Source organism: Cervus canadensis, chromosome 6 (genome assembly GCF_019320065.1).
Source record: "Cervus canadensis isolate Bull #8, Minnesota chromosome 6, ASM1932006v1, whole genome shotgun sequence".
Lineage (NCBI taxonomy): Eukaryota > Metazoa > Chordata > Mammalia > Artiodactyla > Cervidae > Cervus > Cervus canadensis.
The window spans coordinates 27,683,617-27,706,117 of NC_057391.1; the positions used below are offsets into that span (position 1 = coordinate 27,683,617).

Genomic DNA, 22,501 nt, shown 5'->3' on the forward strand with positions numbered 1-22,501 from the left:
TGGGGAATAATCAAGCTAGGTCTAATAACGAGAACCACTAACATGCAAATACTCATTATATCTTCTTATATTAGTGCTTGAGCTTTTACACTAAATAGTGTATTTGGGAACTTTGTAATATTAAAAACTGCAGCAACACTCCAAAATTGGAAAGTACTGCCTAAAATAACATGCTTACCAAGACAAGGAAAATCAATATCCTAAGGCTTTTGTAAATAACAAAAAATTGCAAAACTACATGATATCAGACTGAATCTAATTTAATAAAGTTTGCTATTCCAATGACTTGGCTAGTACTGACACAATTTCTAAAAGGTAATGTGTGTGTGTTAGTTGCTCAGGCATGTTCGACTTGGCGATCTCATGGACTAGCCCTCCAGGTTCCTGTCCGTGGAATTCTCCAGGCAAGAATATCAGAGCAGATTGCCATTCCCTTCTCCAGGGGATCTTCCAGACTCAGGAACTGAACCTGGGTCTCCTGCATTTTAGGCAGATTCTTTACCATCTGAGCCACCAAGGAAGCCCCCTAAAAAGGCATTACCTTGAGCATAAAAGCTTCTGTAATAATTTTCTATCGCCTTCTCCATTCTTTACAACTTTAATATAGCTGATAGACCACAAAATTCATTCATTGTAAATGTGTAATTCAGTAATTTTCAGTAGATTTATAAAGTTGTCCATCCATCACCACAATTCAATTATAGAACATTTTCATCATGCTTTAAAAGATATCCCTCACCCACTTGCAGTCAATCCTGTTCCTACTCCCAAGCAACCACTAATCTACTCTCTCCAATTCCTTCCCTCTTTATAAAATCTACCTGCAACATGAGGTATTAAAAAAGTACAGCTTTCAGACCCTCGTAAGCACATCCTCTTACACTGCTCAGCAGTTTCAACAGGCTGAAAAGATGATTAGAGCTGGGCAATGAGTAAAAATGCCTCTACTACTTTGCCTCCTTCAAGACATGAAACAGAAAGAAGACCCACCCTTTTAGACCTCATTGGTTTTAACAGTTTTCAATGATGGGCAGAAAAATAAATTTTTCAAAATTTAGAAAAACTTATTATCAGAAGTTATCTCCAAAAAGACATATGTTCTACTCGCAGAAAATAATGTAAGCTAAAAAAATTACTTTATTAATAGACCATAAGAACTCTAAGTATTATTGCTTTATTTGGCATTTAAGTAAAGTGTAAGTGCATTCTAGTTGATGAACTACTAGCTATGAAGTCCCTATTTTGCAAAATGATCAAAATTTGGTCCAGAAGCTGAACATATTAAGTGCAAGGTAGCCATAAATTGTAAGGCAGCTCTCTGATCAAGCACTCCCCCCAGGGTTCAAACAATGGGCAGTGATTTCAGCAAAGCTGTGGGCAGAGATGATTAGCCAGAGGGTATACAAATTTCATAGTGCTGGCCTGCCCACTGACTCAACTGATTATTAAGTCAAAAATATTTTATGCTGTGTTTTACAGTCTCACCCAGAATAACTTTCCACATAATAATTAATTAAAAAATAGAACTGTGTATGAAATAAAATATGGAAGTGAAAAAAAATGGATCATAATCACAGAGTCCATGCAGCTTTCTATAATTAGTCAGGAGAGAGGCCTGGAAGATACCTGAATCAGCTCACATTTAAAACACATTAAGCTTTTCACAAAGAATGCAGTATAATTATATATATTTCTGCATGGTGTGACACTAATGTGATGAAAATTCATTTTACAGAATTATTTTACTCATTTTCAGTCATTTGTGATATGTAACTTATGGCCAGTAATAATTTCATACTTCAAATGAAACAGTGAATGAAAGGCATTTACCCAAAGTCAAGTCTGAAAAGCAAAACTAATCTTCACAGATCTTATAATGCAGAACTGCCTACAACAGAATGAAAGGCTTTTCTTAGCTAAAGGAGTTCCAGACGTAAGCTAGCAGGTGGAAAGTCGAGTTTGGGCCAGAAAAGTTCCTCAAATGATGGAACCTACTCAACAGGCCCTAAAAGTGAGGGCTGACGATTCTGTCTCTATAAGGCAACCTATGGAGGGAGGGCCAGGGAAGATTTTCTAATATTCCGCTCCGTGCAAAGTTCAGCTATGCCCCTCATCTCCTGCCAGGTCCTTCAGAGAGGCTGACCGAGACTAGTGGTGATAGCCGCAAGAGCAGTTGGGGTAACAGAATACCCCTTTATCATAAGCTTCTCGCAGGACGTAAACTGCCCTGCCGAGTACACGCCCGCTGGCCAGCCCATCCCCTTCCCTCCTTACCCTTTAACTATCGCCCGACTTATTCCCACTCCCACCCCACCTCCCAGAGCAATGATCTCTCCTGCTTTTCCCTCAGTCTCACTCCCAAGTACCCAGAAACATATTTTCTATTTTAGTATTTTGGATATATCTAATTCACATTGAAGAATTTCTCAAAGAGTAAATATTTCATATTTTAAAGTGCATCTTCACGCCAGATGTATTATTTCTAAATATGTGTGAGGTTTCTGACAGAAGTATGTCAGCCACTGTTTGCATCTCTTTGTTGCGAGTGGAACCAATTTACTAACCATGGCTTCATTCTGCTGACACTATCCTCGATGTCCTGCCTAATTTCATAAGTTGATTCTAGGCGGAAGAGATTGAAGTTCCTTAGAAGGTAGTCATGAAGAGTCAAAAACTGCAAATTCAACTTGGGAAGAGCAAGACAACCTGAAAAGGAAAATAACACCCGTACTGAATTTTTTTTTTTCTTAATCAGACATCTGCTTTATATATATAAAAAAAAGGCACCACAAATTTGTTAAGAACCTAATTTAACAGTGTTTAAAATACAGCATATTTGAAAATGTCTTATTTTTGTTTCCATACAGAAACTGAAACCAAGTTAACAAATGCCATATATTAAGATTGGGAATAAAGGATGAATTTCATTAATACACGTAATCTGTACATCTATGACTCATATGCAAACAGTGCTTCTAAATAGTGCTTAAAGATACTTAAAAGAACTGACACAAGGGTTCTAAAAAATTCTTTCCTTACCACCTAATTTACATTTGGCAAATCTCAAGGTAAATAATGCTACTATAAACACAGCCCATGACCAAATTTACCAAGGAAACTGAATTAGCATATTATATTACATAACTCTATCTTCAGTGATCACCACTGTGTTCTGAACCTTTGCCTTTCTGATAGAACTTTAAGGATAAGGCATTGACTTTATGTTATTCCTGGAGTTCTTTCCCTTCTCTGACAATATTAGTGAATAATATTCTTTCTATTACCCTCATGTAACTCTATTTACCTTGGATAATAAATAACCAAGCACTCAGCACCTACATCAAAAGGCCAAAAAAGAAGAACCCCAAAATACATTTCCAGTGACATAACTAAAGTTACATTTATAGCATTATTAGGTCTCCTTAAAACACAGTGTTATGGGCACATTTTATACAGCATGATGTGCGCGCACACACACACACACACCACTATTCATTAGGGAATGCTTAAGTTTAATAAAAATTCTTAATGCTAAGCATTCAAAACACTGAATAGTTTCTAGCTTCTACAGTTGCACCTGAGGGTACCAGAAAATTACCCTAATGTATGAAGAGTAAATCATGAGAAACGCTGGGCTGGATGAAGCACAAGCTGGAATCAAGATTGCTGAGAGAAATATCAATAACCTCAGGTATGCAGATGGCACCACCCTTATGGCAGAAAGCAAAAAAGAACTAAAGAGCCTCTTGATGAAAATGAAAGAGAAGAGTGAAAAAGTTGGCTTAAAACTCAACATTTACAAAATGAAGATCATGGCATCTGGTCCCATCACTTCATGGCAAATAGGTGGGGAAACAGTGGAAACAGTGACAGACTTTATTTTTTTGAGCTCCAAAATCATTGCAGATGGTGACTCCAGTCCTGAAATTAAAAGACGCTTGTTCTTTGGAAGAAAAATTATGACCAACCTAGACAGCATATTAAAATGTAGAGATATTACTTTGCCAACAAAGTAATAGTCAAATAGTCTGTCTAGTCAAAGCTATGGTTTTTCTAGTAGTCATGTATGGATCTGAGAGTTGGACTATAAAGAAAGTTGAGCACCAAAGAATTGATACTTTTGAACTGTGGTGTTGGAGAAGACCCTTGAGGGTCCCTTGGACTGCAAGGAGATCCAACCAGTCCATCCTAAAGGAAATCAGTCCTGAATATTCACTGGAATTCATTAATATTCAGCTGAAGCTGAAACTCCAATACTTTGGTCATCTAATGCAAAGAACTGACTCATTTGAAAAGATCCTGATGCTGGGAAAGATTGAAGGCAGGAGAAGGGGACGACAGAGGATGAGATAATTGGATGGCATCACCGACTTAATGGACATGAGTTTGAGTAAACTCCGGGAGTTGGTGATGGACAGGGAGGCCTGACGTGCTGCAGTCCATGGGGTCGCAAAGAGTCGGACACGACTGAGCAACTGAACTGAACTGACTGATACAGCATATAGAAGTATGTTCAGGTACATACGATGACTTCTAGACTAATTTTCACATTACATCTGAATGCTGTACTTCATTATCATACCTTCCCCAGAATAGTATTCAGTTGGGACAATATTTTCATCCCATATGATCTTCTCAGTTGGATACAAAGGCATTTGGTTCAACTGCTGAATCTGAGAAATTCGACGCTCATGACGAGATACCTAAAAGAATCAAGTTTAGGATCAAAGTCAGAAACATCTTTTTTTAATCAAAATAACTTATTAAAAAATTCACCATGATGTATGGAATGAGAAGTTTAACAATTTTCATAAAACTTAACAAGAGATGTTTTTTCCTTTTTCCACGTTCTCCACAAATCAAATATGAAAGAGGTACTGATTATGATGAACTTTGGAATTCGACAGATCTGAGTTTAACTCCCAGCAACTCTACTTACGGCTATGTAGATGCTGGGCAAGTTACTGCAAACTCCCTGATTTTAATTCCCTTTTCAATAAAACAGATTAACTCCCCTCTTAGGTTTCCTATAAAAATGAAATGGAATCCTGTAAAACAGTGTCAAAGAGCTTGGCACATGCTGAGACCTTAAAAAAGATAATGCTATAGCACACAGCACTCATTAATACAAGAACAAAATGGGGGCCCTAAGTCCTAGGCTGTGGTTTTCATTCTTGTACTAACTGGTTAAACAATCTGGGTAAGTTTATTAATAACTTGGCTTCAGTATTCTTTGTAAAATGAGAAAGAGAGAGCTGGACTTAATGACCTCTATGTACCCCTCCATTGTTAGTATTTTAGAGATCTATCTCAAATATAGGAATAAGTTTGTTACCTAGTTAAGAGATGCTAAAATAATATTTGAAAAACGTGTTACATTCTTTTCAGTAAAGATATTACTGTAGAAAAGAAGATACCGTGCTATCATGTAAAGAATATGCATATCCTAACTTTTTAATTATAATTTGGTTGGATATAAGCAGAATTCAAAGCCTGTGAAAATGTTTTAAGAGAGGGAGAAAATGAAAGATAATGATATAGCACTATAAATTTTTAAAACTGTTTTCTTTTCACTTAACTATTTAAATTTTAAGGATGAAATTTTAGCTGTAAGACCCTAAAAAGCATAGACAGGATCAATTTTATACTCAAACCAATTTTCCATTAGAAAGGTTCCTGGAAAAATCCTCATTTCTTTCTATAGTAAGGATATATTATTAATCTCCAAAACCTGACTTACCAGAGAAGATTTTACATTGTCAGAAAATAGGACAAGGAATTTTTAGAAAGGACTTTCAGTCAGAGACAATGAAAAGTGACTTGTAAGAAGGAAGGCAAAGAAAGTGACCCAAGACACACAATTCATCCCAGTGAATACATGGATAAAAAGTATTCTCCATACTTGGTTAATTTAAAACCCTTCCCAAGAATTTCTCTCCAAATGGCATTAAACACCTGTCACGAAGCTTAAAACACCTGCTACAAATAGCTTCCTGTTACTACCCAAAAACAAGCATATCATCTTCCTCTTTACAGTTAGGAACTGTGTTTTAAACCTTATATTAACTTGAAATATATCTCAAAACCATTTGCCTATTATTATGTGTAAAAAAAGATATGTACAACACACCTTCATGCAGTGTAAGTTTATATAGGTATAAAAATATGTTTGAAACATACAAAAGACAACCCAATCTTATAGTAATCAGGAAACAAAGAATTAAAACAAGCTTTTTTTTTAAAAACCCATGAGACTGGCAAACTGGGACACTCATAACACCCAATGCTGAAAAGAGCTGAAGGAGACAGACTTGACACACCATTGATGGGAACATACAGCTTCTGAAGGACAGTCAGGCTGCATCTTTTACCTTCTAAATAAGCACATGCTTCAATCAAATAATTTCCCTTCTAGATACCTCTCCTAAAGGTCCACATCTGAGCACAAAGAGGCCTGTATTAGGACTGCATTATTATTTGTAAGAGTGAACATTGCAAACAACCTAGATACTCATGGTAGGGTATGGTTAAATAATCATCCTCTTTCGGAAATATTTTATGGAAGTTTAAAAAGTAAAGTATATCCATTTCCCTCAAATTTGCTGTGAACCTAAAACTGCACTAAAAAAAATAAAACTTCACAAAAAGCTTGAGTTAATGCTCAAACTAAGACTCATTTCCCAAAATGACTGAGGAAGTGATAATTTTCTCTATTTCTAAACATTCATGAATTCTCTAGTGATAAAGGTATGGTTTAATATTCAAGGTGCTATATCTAAGTAATAAAATGAAAAATAAACAGATGAATGATATGAATATATATGTGTATTATCCATGTATGTGTGTGTGTGAATGTAACTGTGATCACTTAAAGGCAGAAATGCTGTTGGTCATCTCTGTATCCCCAGGGTCTTTAATCTGGTGCTTGACACAGATGTTGCTCACAAATGTCTGCATGGAATGAATCCACACCAGAAAGCAGTTTTAAGAGGTAAGAGATTAAAAAGAAATCTGACAAAATCAAATGCTGATATGATCCAAACCAGGTAAAAGAATCTACCAATTTTTTAGCCCAGAAAAAAATATCTCTACCAACCTACATCTTCAAGAATGATTAAAGTAGGAAAAACATGCATAATTCAAGGAACACTAATATTTACCAACAATTCTAGAAGAAATCCTTTATCAAAAGTCGTGTCTTCAGCTTTAGGAAGGGTTGGTAACAAGCAGAGGTATGATGCCACCTGGTGGAGGGTATTGGAACTGCAGAATAAAAATATTGAGATCAGAATATTGTCTTATAATTATAACTTCACTTTTGAAAAGTAATTTTACAGGCAACAAATATATGAAATCAGATATGAATATTAAACTTACAATACAGACTTCTCAAAGTCTTCTGTAAAACTCTCATAGTCCTTAGATCTTTTCAGGGAGGCTTCAAGGACATTTTTTCATATTAATACCAAGACATTATTCAGACTTTTTCCCACTGTCTTTACATGTACAGTGACAGGAAAATGTGACAGTGGGTAAAGCTGGCGGCCTGGATCAAGGAAGTGGCACCATCCAGTGCTGTAGGTGGTCATGGCATTCCTGCTGCCACAGTCGTTTTTTTAAAAAAAAAGTCTATTTTTAAAATGTCCATGATGAAACAGCAAAGATTTATTAATGTTATTAAATTTGGACTTGAGTGTCTGTTTTTTAGAAATGCTGTGTGACAGAATGGGAGGTATATCCTTTGCACACATGTTTTACTTGAATGAACGACTGACAACCTATGGTTATTCAGATTTGAATAAGAGCAAAAAATCTGAACAATAATAAACCTGTCGCTTCAATGAAAATAACAGTTTTGACAACTATTAATAAAGCTACTATATAAATCTCTGGACAGATTTTTCTGTGAATCTAAGTTTCCATTTCTCGTGGGTATGTCTGAGAACACCAGATCACACAGTCAGCGCATGCTAAACTGTGTAAGAAACTATCAAATTTTTTCCAAAGTGGCACTACCACTTTGAATTCTCATCAGCAATACATAAGAATTGCAATTGTTCCACATCTTTGTTAAGAGTCAGTATCTTGTTGCTTTTATAAAGGATTCTAATAGGTCTATAGTGGTATCTCATTTTGATTTAAGTTTGCTTTTCCTGAATAACTAATAATGCCAAATGATACTAGTACCTTTCTACAGACTCACTGAAATCTATATATTTTCTTTGGTGAATTATCTGTTCATATCTACAGCCATTAAGTTTTCTCTTGTTACTGAGTTCTAAGCTGTCTGGATACTAGTCCATTATCAGATATGAATTTAGCCAGTATTTTCTCCCAGTATGGGGCTTCTCTTTTCATCCTCCTAACAATGTCTTTCAAATGGAAATTTCAAATTTTGACCAAGTCCAATTTATCAGTCTTTTTCCTTTATGGACTGTGCTTTGGTATCTATGGAAAACTTTGCACAAAGCACAATGACAAAGATTCTCTCCTATACTTCTTGTAAGTTTTAATTGTGATATTTATGCCTATGATTTATAGAGTTAATCTGTGTATATGATATGAGGAATTGGTCAAGTTTCATAGTTTGCATATTGATGTCCAATTGTTCTGGCACCACTGTTGAAATTAGCCTTTTCCCATTGAGTTGACTTGTCACCTGAGTCAAAAACCAACTAATTATACATGTGTGGTCTATTTCACTCGACTCTATTCCAGTGATCTATGTCTACCCTGTTTTCAATACCACAATGTCTTGATTACTGTGACTTTATAGTAAGTTTTGAAGTTAGATAGTGGAAATCCTCTTTGTTTTTTTCAAAAATGGTTTTGACTATCTTAGCTCCTTTGCCTTTCCATATTAGTTTTAGAGTAAGCTTGGCAATTTCTATAAAATTTTCTGCTGAGATTTTGACTGGAATATACTTACATCTATAGATCAATTTGGGCAGAATTCATATCTTAACAGAGTCCTCATTACAAGACCAATAAAGTTCTACATGCTTGAAGATGAATGCTATCTAGACTTGCAGTGATCAATTTCACAATAAATATAAATATTAAATCATTACATTATACATATGATGCTAATATAATATTTTATGTCAATTACTCCTCAAAAAAAAAAAAATTAGGGCTCAGAAATCAGGCAACCAACTACCTAGGTTCAAACCCTATAACCTAGGAAAACTGTATAAGTTATAAAAAAATATAAAAAAGAAAGCTATGACAAAGAAAAATTTTTTTTTAAAAGATAAAGATATAAATTTTACAAAAAAGAGAGATGTATAATTATATTTAAGTAACCCAAAGATAAGAAAAGCTAGAGAGAAGCTAGTTTTAACTGTTAATAAATAGTAGTGCAACAAATAATATCACCTAAAACAGTGCAAAAATAACTAAAAGCAAATAAAGAAAATTAAAATCCAGTCGTCCTTTCATACTGCCTTACCTAAGAGGTCCGAAAAACTTGACCAAGGATTCCCGAGTATCTACTTCTGCCACATTTGAGAGAGCAAAATCATAGAGTTCAGGGAAATGTGCAAAAGCAGCTCTCTAGAAAAGAACACGAAAAAAAAAAATTAATGCTTACATATAACAACTTACTGCCTAACAGAAAAAAATTTTTAAAAAATATTAATGCACTTCTCTTTCTTATATGCTTCTCAAATGTGATCTCTGCCTTGTTCAAAAGCACTAGATACAATGGGAAAAGAAAACAGAATTGTTCTAGCAAGGGTGTAAAACCAGAGTCAATGTACAGTTTTTGATTTCTAAAGTCGCATTTTGAATATACATGATAAGAGCCAGGAAGGCCAGCTTCACTGACAAAGACAGAAAACAAAACAAAGCACTTTATTATTAAGAACTGGCTTAACAAAACTAAAAGGAAGTCTCAAGGGCAACTCCCACTGAAGAGGTGTCTGAGGGGGGCCTACAGCGAAGTGCGCATGCACCCTGCTGGACTCTGGCTCTCGGGGAGGAGAGGCCTCTCAGGGTAACACCTCCAACCAGCACGGGGCAAGCTGCAAGAAAACAGAAAGAGCAGCGTCATGCTGATTTGTTTCAGTGTGTGAGAGGTAACATCTCCAGTCCTCCTTGATGCCAAGGGAAAAGACCCACAGGTTTTGAAGTCCGCCATAGAGGACTGCCCAGAGGCTGCCAAGGTCACGGGTAAGGCCTGCCATGCGATCACCACAGACAACGGCAGAATGAGCCTGCGTCAAGCCTGCGAGTGAGCTCCCCGAGCCAGATGATGAAGGAGTCGGCTCGCAGGAGGACTCCAGTCAAGCACTGGGACTTTGTCAGTAGGCGGACAACCAGCCTCCAAGAGACCAATCGCTGCGCCTTGCCGGTGCCGAGAGAACAGCCCACACCACACCAGCCACAGTCACTTCAAGGGCGGAGGCAGAGGAACGAAAACACTAACGCTCTGAGAAAAGCGGGAAAAGATATCTGAGCTGGGACTGCGTGCAAAAGAGCAATGGCCTTGAGAGATAGTGGACCTGACGGTGAAAGACAATCCGAACTTAAGTGTGGCTGTGTCTTTACACGTTCCCCACCCCCCTCCCCGCAAAAGACTCTTTAAAAGCTTAGGATCTTAATTACTTTAAATTAAGAAATAAAAGTCTTTTTCTTCCACCAGAGGAAATGGAGTTCAAGAGCAAAATGAGCTCAGTAATAAAAACAAAGGTACTTTGGGGGCATATCTGAGCTGCATTGGTAAATTTCAGCCCCATTACATGTCTTTATCTTTAAAATGTATGAAGTATGCACACATACTTTGTCAAGTTGAAATACTCTTTCATAAAATAAAGTTGATATTTAAATGCACCAAATTTGCCCAATAACTAATATTTTTTGAGTGTCAAATATCAATATACTGATTCTCAAGACTGAGGACTATAAAAGAAACCTTTTTCTTTCATAAATCCATCAGAATTAGCAATATTTTAAAAATTCAAGATGAGCATACTATTAAATAAGTACTTTTCCTATTTGTACTATATAAAACCTAAATTATTTATGACACAACTTCACGGAACAGATGCAAAGGCTATAATGCATTTCCCTTACCTGGAGAGAAGTAATTCTGTCATAGTGAATAGTTGTCATCTCATTCTCTGTCAGAGCGTTTCCAGTCTGGTCATTAATCTCAAAACCAGTATAGAACTTAAGCATGTCCAAAAGCTGAAAGGATACATTTAAATTAACAAACTGTGCAAACATTAGAGCAAGAAGGCAAAAACAGACACTATTAAAAATAATAAATAAGTCCACAAACCTTCTTAGAGGTACCGAAAAGCTCTGGAATGTAAACACTACAACAAACATTTCAGAACACGTACAAATGTTTTATTTAGGTGAGAATAAAGTATATACTGTGAATAAATTGTTAAATCTATCTCATATACTTGGTCTACTTCTACAGGGAAGAACTTAAAACTGCAACCCCAATACTAAAGAAACATTAAGGAACTAATCAAAGGAAGTCAATCATTTTAATGTAAAAAAAAAATCTCTCTACATCACTGTAAATATATAGACCCATACAATTAGAGGGAACTCCTGAGGGTTTACGCCACTCAGAATTTTGCAATTCTCAATTAGCTATACTCTTCTCTACATTGAGAAAAAAAAAATAGCAAGGTAGGAGGAAAAGCTAAGTTATTCATTCCTCTCTTGAGTCTCCATGGCCATCAAGCCCTTTCTTTGGCTTAGTTCCTGCGACTGCTGAAGGCCTCCTTTCCCCCTGTGACGGCAGCATCAACAGAATCTGGGGCTGCATTGCCCCCAATTTTTATTATTCTTAATTCTAACCTATAGCAGATCAGATATTAGGATTTTTTAAATCAAGTTTTTCTGGAGTATGGTTGATTTACAGTGTTGTGTTAGTTTTGGCTGTATAGCAAAGTAAATCAGTTATACATATACATATATTCACTCTTTTTTAGATTCTTTTCCCAAATAGGTCATAACAGAGTACTAAGTAGAGTTTTCAGTGCTAAACAGTAAGTTCTTATTAGTTATACCCAGTGGCGTGTATATGTCAACCCCAATCTCCCAATTTATCCCCCCTCCCCAATATTAGGATTTTAATGTATTTTAATACATGCGGCCAATCATTGGGTAAAATTTAGTAAGAGAATAGGAAAGAAAGGAATGCTCACAGATACAAGAGAAGAGTTTTTAGGAGAGTATGTAAATATATACAAAAATGTGATCTCCAGCTGTGATCACACCAAAGCCAAGTGTTAGAAGTTTGTTAGAGGACTTTTCTTCTGGATGACACTGTAGGAAACGGGAAACCCGACTACTCTGCCTTCCTACACAAAGCAGGAAACCAAGCGCACTTGCCTTTCAAGTCAAGGCAGCAGACCAAGTATATACACACTTCCGCTGTGCCAACCGCCCGTCACTATCATCTCATGGAAAGAGAGCCAAGATATTAGGCTCTTTGCTAATATTTAATGACATTAAATAACTTCCCTTGAAATTAATGCTTATCATTTATTTACAGTCCACAGTAGTCACTGACACAGAATCAAAATATATGAGCACATGGAACTATATCATGCATAATTTAGCCCAATGATAACATCACATATTAACAAAGTTTTATTAGAATTAACTATCCTCCTCAATTTTAATAATGCTGAATTTTTACTGTTTTAATAAAATGAGAATTTAGAAGAGAAAAAAAGATGATGATATAACATTAGTAGAGGCCACCTACATGAGGAGGCATCCACTTTGTATGTCAAGACTTGGCTTCACTTTAAAATGACTAATTTGTAATCTACATCATTCAACTAAATATTTAGCAAAAATTTACTTTGCGCCATGCCCTGGTACTCCCAGTTGCATGGCGAAGGAAGAAAAAATCAACTTAGAAATGAAAACAGTAAGTATATTCAGATACACAAATGCTTACCTGGGAAAAAAGATGGCCATCCTCTTCTCTACGAACAAGATTGGAAAGGTAACAGTGAACCAAAAGGTGGGAGTCATCCAGGATGGTATTAAACCAGCGTCTTGTGGGGAGTAGGGCCTAGAGAAAGTAATCACCACAGCAGTAAGTATGCATGCTCTCCCCGCTAGAGGCGAAGTCCACTGATACTCAGCGCAGAAGTGTTAATCACATACAGAGTACCTTCAGCCCCTCAAAAGACACTGCACAAAGCAAAGGGTCTAGTCCATGCTAGAAATAAACTCAGTGGTAATGTTTCTAAACAAAATACAGCACTGGAGAAAAAAAAAATCTCAGATTCTATCTTGGCCGGTAGTTTTCAAACAAAATCCTGTGTGAAATCCCAATATATACTGTGTGTAGGTTTAGAAATGGAGAAAAGGGAGTGAAAATCCCTAACTGGAGATTCCTTTCTCAGTTTCTCCTTCCCACATCATCCTATGACAGTCAGCAAGACAATACTGAGAAACTATGACAAACATGGTTCTGAAACCACTAATCTAGTCAAATACCTCATGTTAATGGGGAGGCTATTGAGATCCTCAGAGATTATAGTTTCCAGCAGAGCTTGAATCTGAATGAAGATCTCATGAATGACAGCTAGTCTAATACTCTAATCCTCGTGTCTAGAAACCACCCTAGCTCTCCCAATAAGAGATGAACAAAAAGGATTTTCTTTTAACTTCCTGCATTAAAAAGGGAGAGGAAATGAAAGGAAATGAATTCAATCCCAACTACGCCAGCTCTGCATCTGAACTTTGCATCAAAATCTTACACCTAGTAGCATGAAATTTTTTTTAAGAATTTTAATTTTAAAAATTGACAATAGCAAGCAGCTACATCTTTCTTCAACAACCACACTTAGAAAAATGAGATGATTAAAAAGATGGCCATAAACCGATGACTTCAGCTCTTTCTAAAACTCTATGAAGGGGTAATTAAACATGACAGAAAATAAATTGCCCTTGCTGGACTCATGTTGATTTACTAAATAATGTTTTTAATAGAAACACAGCCCTTTGACAGTCACCTGAAACTTCAAGAGTCAATCACTTTTGACTTTCTTCTCTATAAGATACTTGAAACAGGTACAAACTAAGGCCAGCTTGAGGTGATAAAGAAATATTTCATATATAGTCATGGGTTTAATCTTGCATATATAATCATTAGCTTCCTTAATGAGTATGTAACAGAAAAAGAAAAAAAAAAAAAAAAGAAAAATCACTGTACACTTCTTACCTCTAGATCAATCATAAGTTCAATAAATCTTTCACAGTAATGAACTTTGTCCATAGTGACAGGATCTAGACATAAGAGAGAAAACATGTTAAAACTTTCTTACTTAGGTCATTCTATGGTTCTATATCCTAAAACTGGCAGTTATTTAGTTATTTAAATAAGGTTATTTATCTCATTCATCAGAATTGGACTAACTATGATTCAGAGTACAGACCTCACATATTTTCAGAAAGGGCAGGCCTTACCCTTACATTAAGCTCTATAAGTAGGAGAAAATGAAAAATATAGCTTGCATCAGAGACACATTTTAAAAATGAGACCTGCAAAACTATTTTTAAAGTGTTTATTTTTAAGGCCATTTTTGTTTTCAAAATAAGTACAACTCTGTGACATGATATACTTTCAGGCTACAAATCTCTATTTTTTCCTAATGTCAGAAAATATTCTGCTATTTTACCAGCTAAAATCATCCTGGCAAGATTGTTCCGACTGAAAAGGAGAAAAATTTAGGGTCCCTAGTCTAAGGACTCCCAGCAGTGAATAACCCAGTGCTAGACCTACAGAAGGTGTCCTACAAATGCTTTATTTGAATTTATTTAAATCTACTTATTCATTTGTTGTACATAGGAAAATAGAAGGGTTTATGTGAAGAAAGAATATGAATACTTTTGTAAGTAACACATGCCCATAGTTCAAACCCTAAAATAACATAACTATAGAATTTCACGGCTAGAAAAGACCTCAGAGAACATCTTACTAGCCTTTCATCTTATAGGTGAGAACTGAGGACCAGCAGAAAATCATTTGATTTTGGCCGGTTAGAACTGGAATCCAGGTTTCTGAGACACAGCCTAGGTCATACAGTTGCTAAAACTAAAGAATTTAAACAAGTGACTTTTAAATTAAATGCATTCAAACTGGTCCTCTGCTGTATCTTCTGTTCTTATTACTGGCAAAGGAAAATAATTTTGTCCAAAATTTAAAAATGAGCAAAATCTGTATTCCATATTTTTATTTATAGCTTGAGAAAATTACTGGAAATGGCCTATTTAAAATTAGAACATGATGCTTGGCACTCAATTTCTGAGTTCTGGTGGATAAAGCTGTATATTTTTACACTAATTGGCCCTACGAGGCATGTTGTTCGAGCTGAAGCCCTGTTATTCCAATTTTGGACACCAGTAAATTCTTATCACTTGCTTTTTATGTGTACCGTGTGTTTTTTCCTTCTTTTGATAGCAGCCCTGACATTTCAAATCATCCTACACAGATTTCCTTTATAACAACTGATGTAGACAGTTGTTTGCAATAACCTTGCAAAATGGAACTACAGACAGTCTTTTAAAAATTAGTTTTCTGTTTTCTAACTATATAATCCATCTGGTTTTATGCCCTTTCTAAGCTGGCACACTATTTTCATCCCTGTTGTTTCCTTTGCCGGCAAGTTAATAAATTCTGATTAAAGCTCAAGATCAATCTAAGAAATTTTGTTTTCTAACAATATATTATGACGATGGCAACATTTAGTGCTTTGTTAGTCATTAAAATTTCTGCAGGCCCTATACTGTTATATTTACTTGACTTTCAAACCTTTCTAGATGACATCAATTTTTTGAGGGTGCGAGGTGGTGGGGTGCTGCCTCACTTCATGGCTTGTAGGGTCTTAGTTCCCTGAGCAGGGACTGAAGCTGGGCCCAAGGGAGTGAAAGTGCCAAGACCTATAATGTGGACCAGGGAATTCCCAACCTGGCACTAATTATTATACATTAGTGGCTCTCGTTATTAATATTTGTGTCAAGGAAACCAAATCTAAGTCCTCTTTCCAGGTTCAAAGTGCTTAACTGAAAGATTTAAATATATAAACATTAGGTAACAGATTATAAGCATATGACAATTTTTTCTTTATACTAATACTGGTAGTAATTTTACACTCCAAATCTGGTACCGTAAATTAGCATCTGTAGCATTGTTATCTATTCCTCACTGAATTACAGGTGTGATTTTCAGTTGTAAACTATTACTTGGGGAAAGTCAACACTTGTAAGTACACTATTGTTGTATTTTAGTTTAAACAAAGCAACAATCTCTGATCCATATGTATGGTATAACCTCTGGTGCATATAAATATGGTACACCTATTGAACTGTTCTTAGATTATATTTCAGTTAGAAAATAAAATATTAACAACCAATGATACATCATACATAGCATACACATACTTTTATTAAGTAAACAATACCCTATTTGCACTCACTAGATGCTTATGTCAATCTTGCCAACCCAGCAGAATGTAGTTAGATCCTCTTGGTACATCAAGCGCATACTCATAAACACACACATATATGTATCTATATACAGTGGGTAATCGTGATATAGTTTGAAGTTTATACTCCACATGGGGATCACGGTGGAGGAAAATACTTCCCATTTCATCTTATAGCTCATATCTCAAAATAATTCTCCTCTTCCCCTCCTAAACAGTATTTGATATGGCTTGAAAACATTATTCAGTACCAAATTATAAATGCCACGTGGATAGGGTCTGTGACTATCTTGTTTACCATGTCCCAGAAACCTTGATCTAAACCTGTGTGTTATAAGGAAGCTCCAAAAATAACTGCTACATAAATGAACATTTCAATAACCATGCTGGTGCGCTTAAATGATATGAATTTCTAAGGCAGTCACAATACTCAGACAGGTAGCATACTTGAAAAGGGAAGGACATAATCCCTTGTCAATGTAATTTAAAATCATTTGGAGAGCAGTTTTTAGACTAAATATAAATACCAGATGGGCATCTGAATGGTAACTTCACAAATGAGCTGAGAAAAGAAAGATCTTTACCAGAAAGTGGGACTGATTTCAGCACAGAGATAAACTTCTGGATGAGTTGTGAAAGAAATCTTCTTTCTTGATAGGCTCTAAAATCAGAGAGATAACAAACAGGGAGCAAGTTATTTTTGAGAAATAATTATTTCAAAAGTAAAACTTAAATGTTGAACAGCCTTTCTTACACTGCTCAAATTGTTTCATTTCTCTCTGAAATCAGGACCATAATTTAAGCAGCTTCTTCCTTGAGAGAAATACAGCATTACATGAAGAAAACAGGAGCCTCATTACTGGCCTAATAACCAGCCAAGAAAGCATCTCTGTCTTATTATAAAAGTTTTCACTTGTGATTTAAAGGTCAGGACTAGAAAGGAGTTTTCAAAATTTCATTTATAGTCTGCCTTCAACATTAAAAATCGAATACTTAAGCATGTAGTTGAAATGAGCAATTTCATACTTTAATATGCTTAAATTATTAAAGAGTATTACAATGTATAAAAATTAAATGTTAGTTTAAAAAACAACTTTTTACTCATTACTAATTTAAGATGCATCATGTACCAACTATTCAAAAACCAATCAGCATGTATTGGACAGCTACAAATGATTATGCCAGCCCTGTTGGGAATAACAAGCAGGGAAATGACTAAAATATACTTAAAATGACGACATCATAAAATATAATCAGTAACACAAGCCAACATTAATTAGTCAAACTGCCTGACATTATCTGAGCACCTACTGCACTAGGATCTGAGCTGTGTTAAGGACATCATACAAAATAATCTAATGCTGACAGCACTCCTACAAAACAGGTACTATTCTGTCCTGACTTCACATGAGGCTCAGAGAGGCACAGTAACTTGCCCAAACCTACACAGCAGGTGAGTGTGAAACCTAGGTAAGTCTGATCATAGAACTTACACTCTAAACAACTATACACAGTCTAATCATTACAAAAAGAGCTGATGTTTCAATGAAAAACATTGTGTGTTTCAGTTCAGAAGCAAGCACTGCAGGCTTAGTACTTGGTCTGGGAAGACTGCTTAAAAGGTTAGCCTCAATTAAGTCAAGTAGAGGGGCAAAGGTGGTTAGGAAAGGAATGTTTAAGACACGATGAACAGTTTATTGATTTGGAATTAAATCATACTGAGGTAATGGGAAGAGAGGGTTTAAATTTTTAAAAAGTAGTCAAATAACACAAAGATATCATGTAAGTAGCCCGATTAAGAGGTTATTGGTTAGAAAGATATGGAAGAGATGAGACTGGAGTCTGAAGTTAAAGAAAGGATATTCCTATTCTGACCCTGTTCTCCTGTCCTCATACCTCTCATTTCCTTACTCCCAAACTTGTTTCTCTGACATCCAGCTTTTTTCGGTTTCGCTCGTTTTCAGTGATCACCAGCACAACTCCAAGCTTCCCTTCTATCCTCAACCCTCTTTTCACAGTTTATATACTTCATTACATAATCTTACTCATACCTATGACTTCAACTGCTATCTATGGGTGAACAGAGTATTATCCTAAGTGGATGAAAAAACAAGTCAGAAGAAGTCATCATAGGCTCAAGAAGTGAGTCCTAAGCATATATACATAAGCAGAGGGAGGAAAAAAATGAGTGGAAAGAACATTTGAGGATGAAGAAAGAAAAAAGGATCATTGCTAGAAGAGTCACGGAGTAAATAAAGCAAGATCACAGGTAGACCAGTTAGCTTCAGAGAGAGAGAGAGAGAGAGACAGACAGACAGACAGACAGACAGACAGACAGACAGAGACAGAGAGAGACAGAGAAAGAGGGGGGGGGGGCGGGGAGGAACAAACCTCTTGGAGCAGGGGTCCCCAACCCTATGAGGAACTGGGCTGCCCAGCAGGAGGAAAGCAAGTGAAGCTTTATCTGTATTTACAGCCACTCCCCATCACTTGCCTGAGCTCTGCCTCCTGTCAGATGAGCAGCAGCATTAGATTCTCATGGAAGCACAAACCTTGTGATCTAGGTTGTAAATTCCTTATGAGAATCATCCCTGAAACCATTCCCACTCCCTGCCCCGGTCTGTGGAAAAACTGTCTTCCATGAACCGGCCCCTGGTGCCAAAAAGTTTGAGGACTGCTGTCTTCAGAGTATACAGATTCTTCCCTTCCTTCCTACTAACAGAACTTTGTTTGATGACATAAATGCTTGCTACCAGACTTTTATCCAATTGATAATAATTACTATTAAAATAACCCACACCCTCATCTGCTTCCTTACTCGTTGTATACTTCATTTATTTTCCTCCTTAGCATGAGCCACCGGATAATATATCATCAAATCCATCTGTTATTAGCTGCTTCCCCCAACTAGAATGTAAACTCCACAAGAGCAGGAATTACTTTATATTTTGCTCTATGCCATATTGCCTATACCTATAATAGTACCCAGTAAAATAATAAACACTTAGATTTATTGAGTAAATGAAGTGTATAAAGTGGAGTGTGTACGTCATTGTTAAGAATAAAGGAATGGGAAAAAGAAAGAAAAATTGGACTGACAGCCTGAAGACAGTGGAGAAAATTGAGACCCATCCATGATGAACAAACTATGATGGACAACAGGGAAAGGGAAGACCGCTGATAACACTTGTGACTGGGGCAGAGATAAGGGAAAGGAGAAATGATGATGTGTGGCTTCTCCACTGAAACTTTGTAAATAGTATTTCTATGATGCTCTAGGTAAAAGCACTTCTTAATCGTTTATTTGGTTCAGCACTACATAAAGGGAAAAACAAAACAAGTCAGCAATATCTAAGACCCACAACTCAGCGTAACAAACCAACATGGAACAAAGCTTTGGCAACATACTGTTCTCTTGCTTCTGGATCCATCTTTTCATCATTCTTTTTAATCAAGTTCCAGAATTTTCTTAGCTTAGGTGTCTTTTTTAATTCTAATTCCAATCGTGCCTGAAAGAATGATGTGGCATTAAATCAGCCATAACCCCAATGCGAGAATATAATATAGAGCAATGGGATAAAACCAGATAGGAACGTGACAAAAGCTGCAATCTAAGAAACTAATACCCTACACTTTAAAAAACTAGTTCAATTCCATTACCTGTCAATAGAAAAAAAATAAGACAAAAGAAATTTCTTATTAAGATTTTAAGCTCAGTAATAAATTTTCTTTCATATTTCTAAATTTCTAAATTTTCTCTCTTATTTCTAAAATTCAGGACTTCAGTTTGAAAAATACGAGCATTAACATTTAAAGTTCAAAAAGTCAGTCTGAAACACTGCACATAAAACAGCTATCATAATAAGGAGATGTCCATACCACCACTCTTTCTCGTGGCACCTATCCATTTTTAAGTGAAGTGAAGTCACTCAGTCGTGTCTGACTTTGTGACCCCGTGGACTGTAGCCTACCAGGCTCCTCCATCCATGGGATTCTCCAGGCAAGAGTACTGGAGTGGGTTACCATTTCCTTCTCCAGGGGATCTTCCCAACCCAGGGATCGAACCTGGGTCTCCCGCATTGAAGGCAGACACTTTAACCTCTGAGCCACCAAGGAAGCCCACTGGTAATAATTATTTATAGGTGCCTGTTTTAACCTTCATCAACTGGTATCTATGAATGAGCCTGTATATCTGAATGTCTGCAAAACGACCCACGTGCAGGAAATGAAATTCTCAATACAGTATTATACAGAAATCTGAATTTTAACTTAACTCCCTAAAATCTGTTAATTTGGCTTTGACACTCGCCCATATTATCCAATAAGACTTTGATGGAAAAAATGAAGTTGTTAATATTCAACATAATTCTGATGTTCTCCTATAGCTATATGTACATTCCATTCAAGTAAAATTAAAAATTCAAGTCTGTATTTAGTCTCATCCAAAGACGTATCTATGAATAATAATATTTTACTAAATTAACTCTCTTTATGAGCTCAATAGATACTACCTTATTTCACCTTAAAATAATGACATTAAGAGAAACATTTATTGGCTTACACACAAATGCTTTAAAACTGAAAAAAAACTACACCTATGATTAGTTAATACATAGTAAATTAGACAAATTTGGTGGAGGATTTTTAACTGTCATTTTATATTCATATTAAAGCTACACCATCTAAAACCACACGCTCCACTTATAAATACACGTAAGTTTCTGCACTGAGATACTCACAGGCTGTAAGCCCATCCACATCGGGAGAGAGATGAGCTGCTGTACTTGACTCCGTATCAAGTCTACTTCCTGTTTAAAACAGTCGTGGGGGGAAATACGCCGTCAATTCTTTCAAATTAACAATTTTTTATTATTAAGAAGTTCATTCCATTTTTAAAAAGATAAAGCTAAGCCTCATGATTTACAAATTCCATATTTGTGATTTCATCAACTTGCAAAATCTATTTGTAGCCCTCAATTCAATACTCCCAAGGCTTTCACCGTCATTCAGTGACAGCACAGAGCAAAGCGGGAACTGCCCAACACACACGTTTTGAGCTGGGGTTAGACAAGGTGTGCTCTGCCTTCTTGCTTCAGCTCTCTTACACTAGCATCTCTTTTCGGCCTATTTAGTGCTACTTTCTCACAGTATTGTGATTTTTGTTGGTGACTTTGCTATTTACAGTGGCCCCAAGGACAGGGCTTCAGTGTTGTTCAGTGTTCCCAGGCGGAAGAATGCTGTGATGTGCCTTAAAGAGAAAACACTGTGTGTTAGGTAAGTTTGTTCAGACATAAGTTACAGTATTTATGTAACATGAGTTACATAAGTTAAGTTCAACATTAACAAATCAACAACATAGTTGTTGTTGTTGATCAACAGCAAAGTGACTTTAAACAGAAACACATAAAACAAGGCTATACATTGATCACCTGATGAAAACGTGACCAGAGGCTTGCATGAAATTCTCTCTGTATTTTCCCTAAGAGCAGTAGTTCAGTTTTAAGCTAATTCTGTGTTCACAGCTATTTTTTAGAGCATAACTACCTCAAATAATGAATACTGGTGGTAAACTGAAAAAAAGTACCAATAAGCTAGCTTTTAAGTTAATTAAACTAGCACCAAACTACCAATACTAATTAAATCTTGGTTTTGTTCCATTTCTGACAAGGAATCACATCTATTTATATTTGCTTTGTTTAATTTAATAAATGTTAAAGAGGTAATACTGAATATAAATCTTCTTCTGGTCTTTGCAAGACCCATGTGAGGTACTACATGGAAACAGATAATAACCATTCATCTATCAACACTGTTTTCAGGGTAAGAAAGAATCTCATGCATTGTCCTGCATGGGTCTAAATGCACTATCAATTCAGAAGCACCTTTATATATATATACACACACACACACACACACACACACACACACACACACACAGAGGCATATACCTATTTATTTAAAGATAGATACCTTCAGATAACCACAGGAGAGAAGTACAAATAAAATATTAATTACTATAAATGTTTATT

At 36.1% G+C, this 22,501-nt stretch overlaps 1 protein-coding gene across 1 annotated transcript in view; it reads right to left on the reverse strand.

The window, feature by feature from the left end:
• Positions 1–22,501, reverse strand: part of AQR (aquarius intron-binding spliceosomal factor) — a 78,789-nt gene that overhangs the window by 39,156 nt on the left and 17,132 nt on the right. The window contains exons 7-16 of the mRNA XM_043471403.1: positions 21,212–21,280; positions 19,881–19,981; positions 17,057–17,133; positions 14,210–14,274; positions 12,935–13,051; positions 11,077–11,190; positions 9,452–9,555; positions 7,161–7,263; positions 4,583–4,703; positions 2,565–2,706 (exon numbers count right to left, since the gene is read on the reverse strand). Of these exons, the coding sequence (XP_043327338.1) occupies positions 2,565–2,706; positions 4,583–4,703; positions 7,161–7,263; positions 9,452–9,555; positions 11,077–11,190; positions 12,935–13,051; positions 14,210–14,274; positions 17,057–17,133; positions 19,881–19,981; positions 21,212–21,280 (1,013 nt within the window). The remainder of the gene's footprint in view (positions 1–2,564; positions 2,707–4,582; positions 4,704–7,160; positions 7,264–9,451; positions 9,556–11,076; positions 11,191–12,934; positions 13,052–14,209; positions 14,275–17,056; positions 17,134–19,880; positions 19,982–21,211; positions 21,281–22,501) is intronic.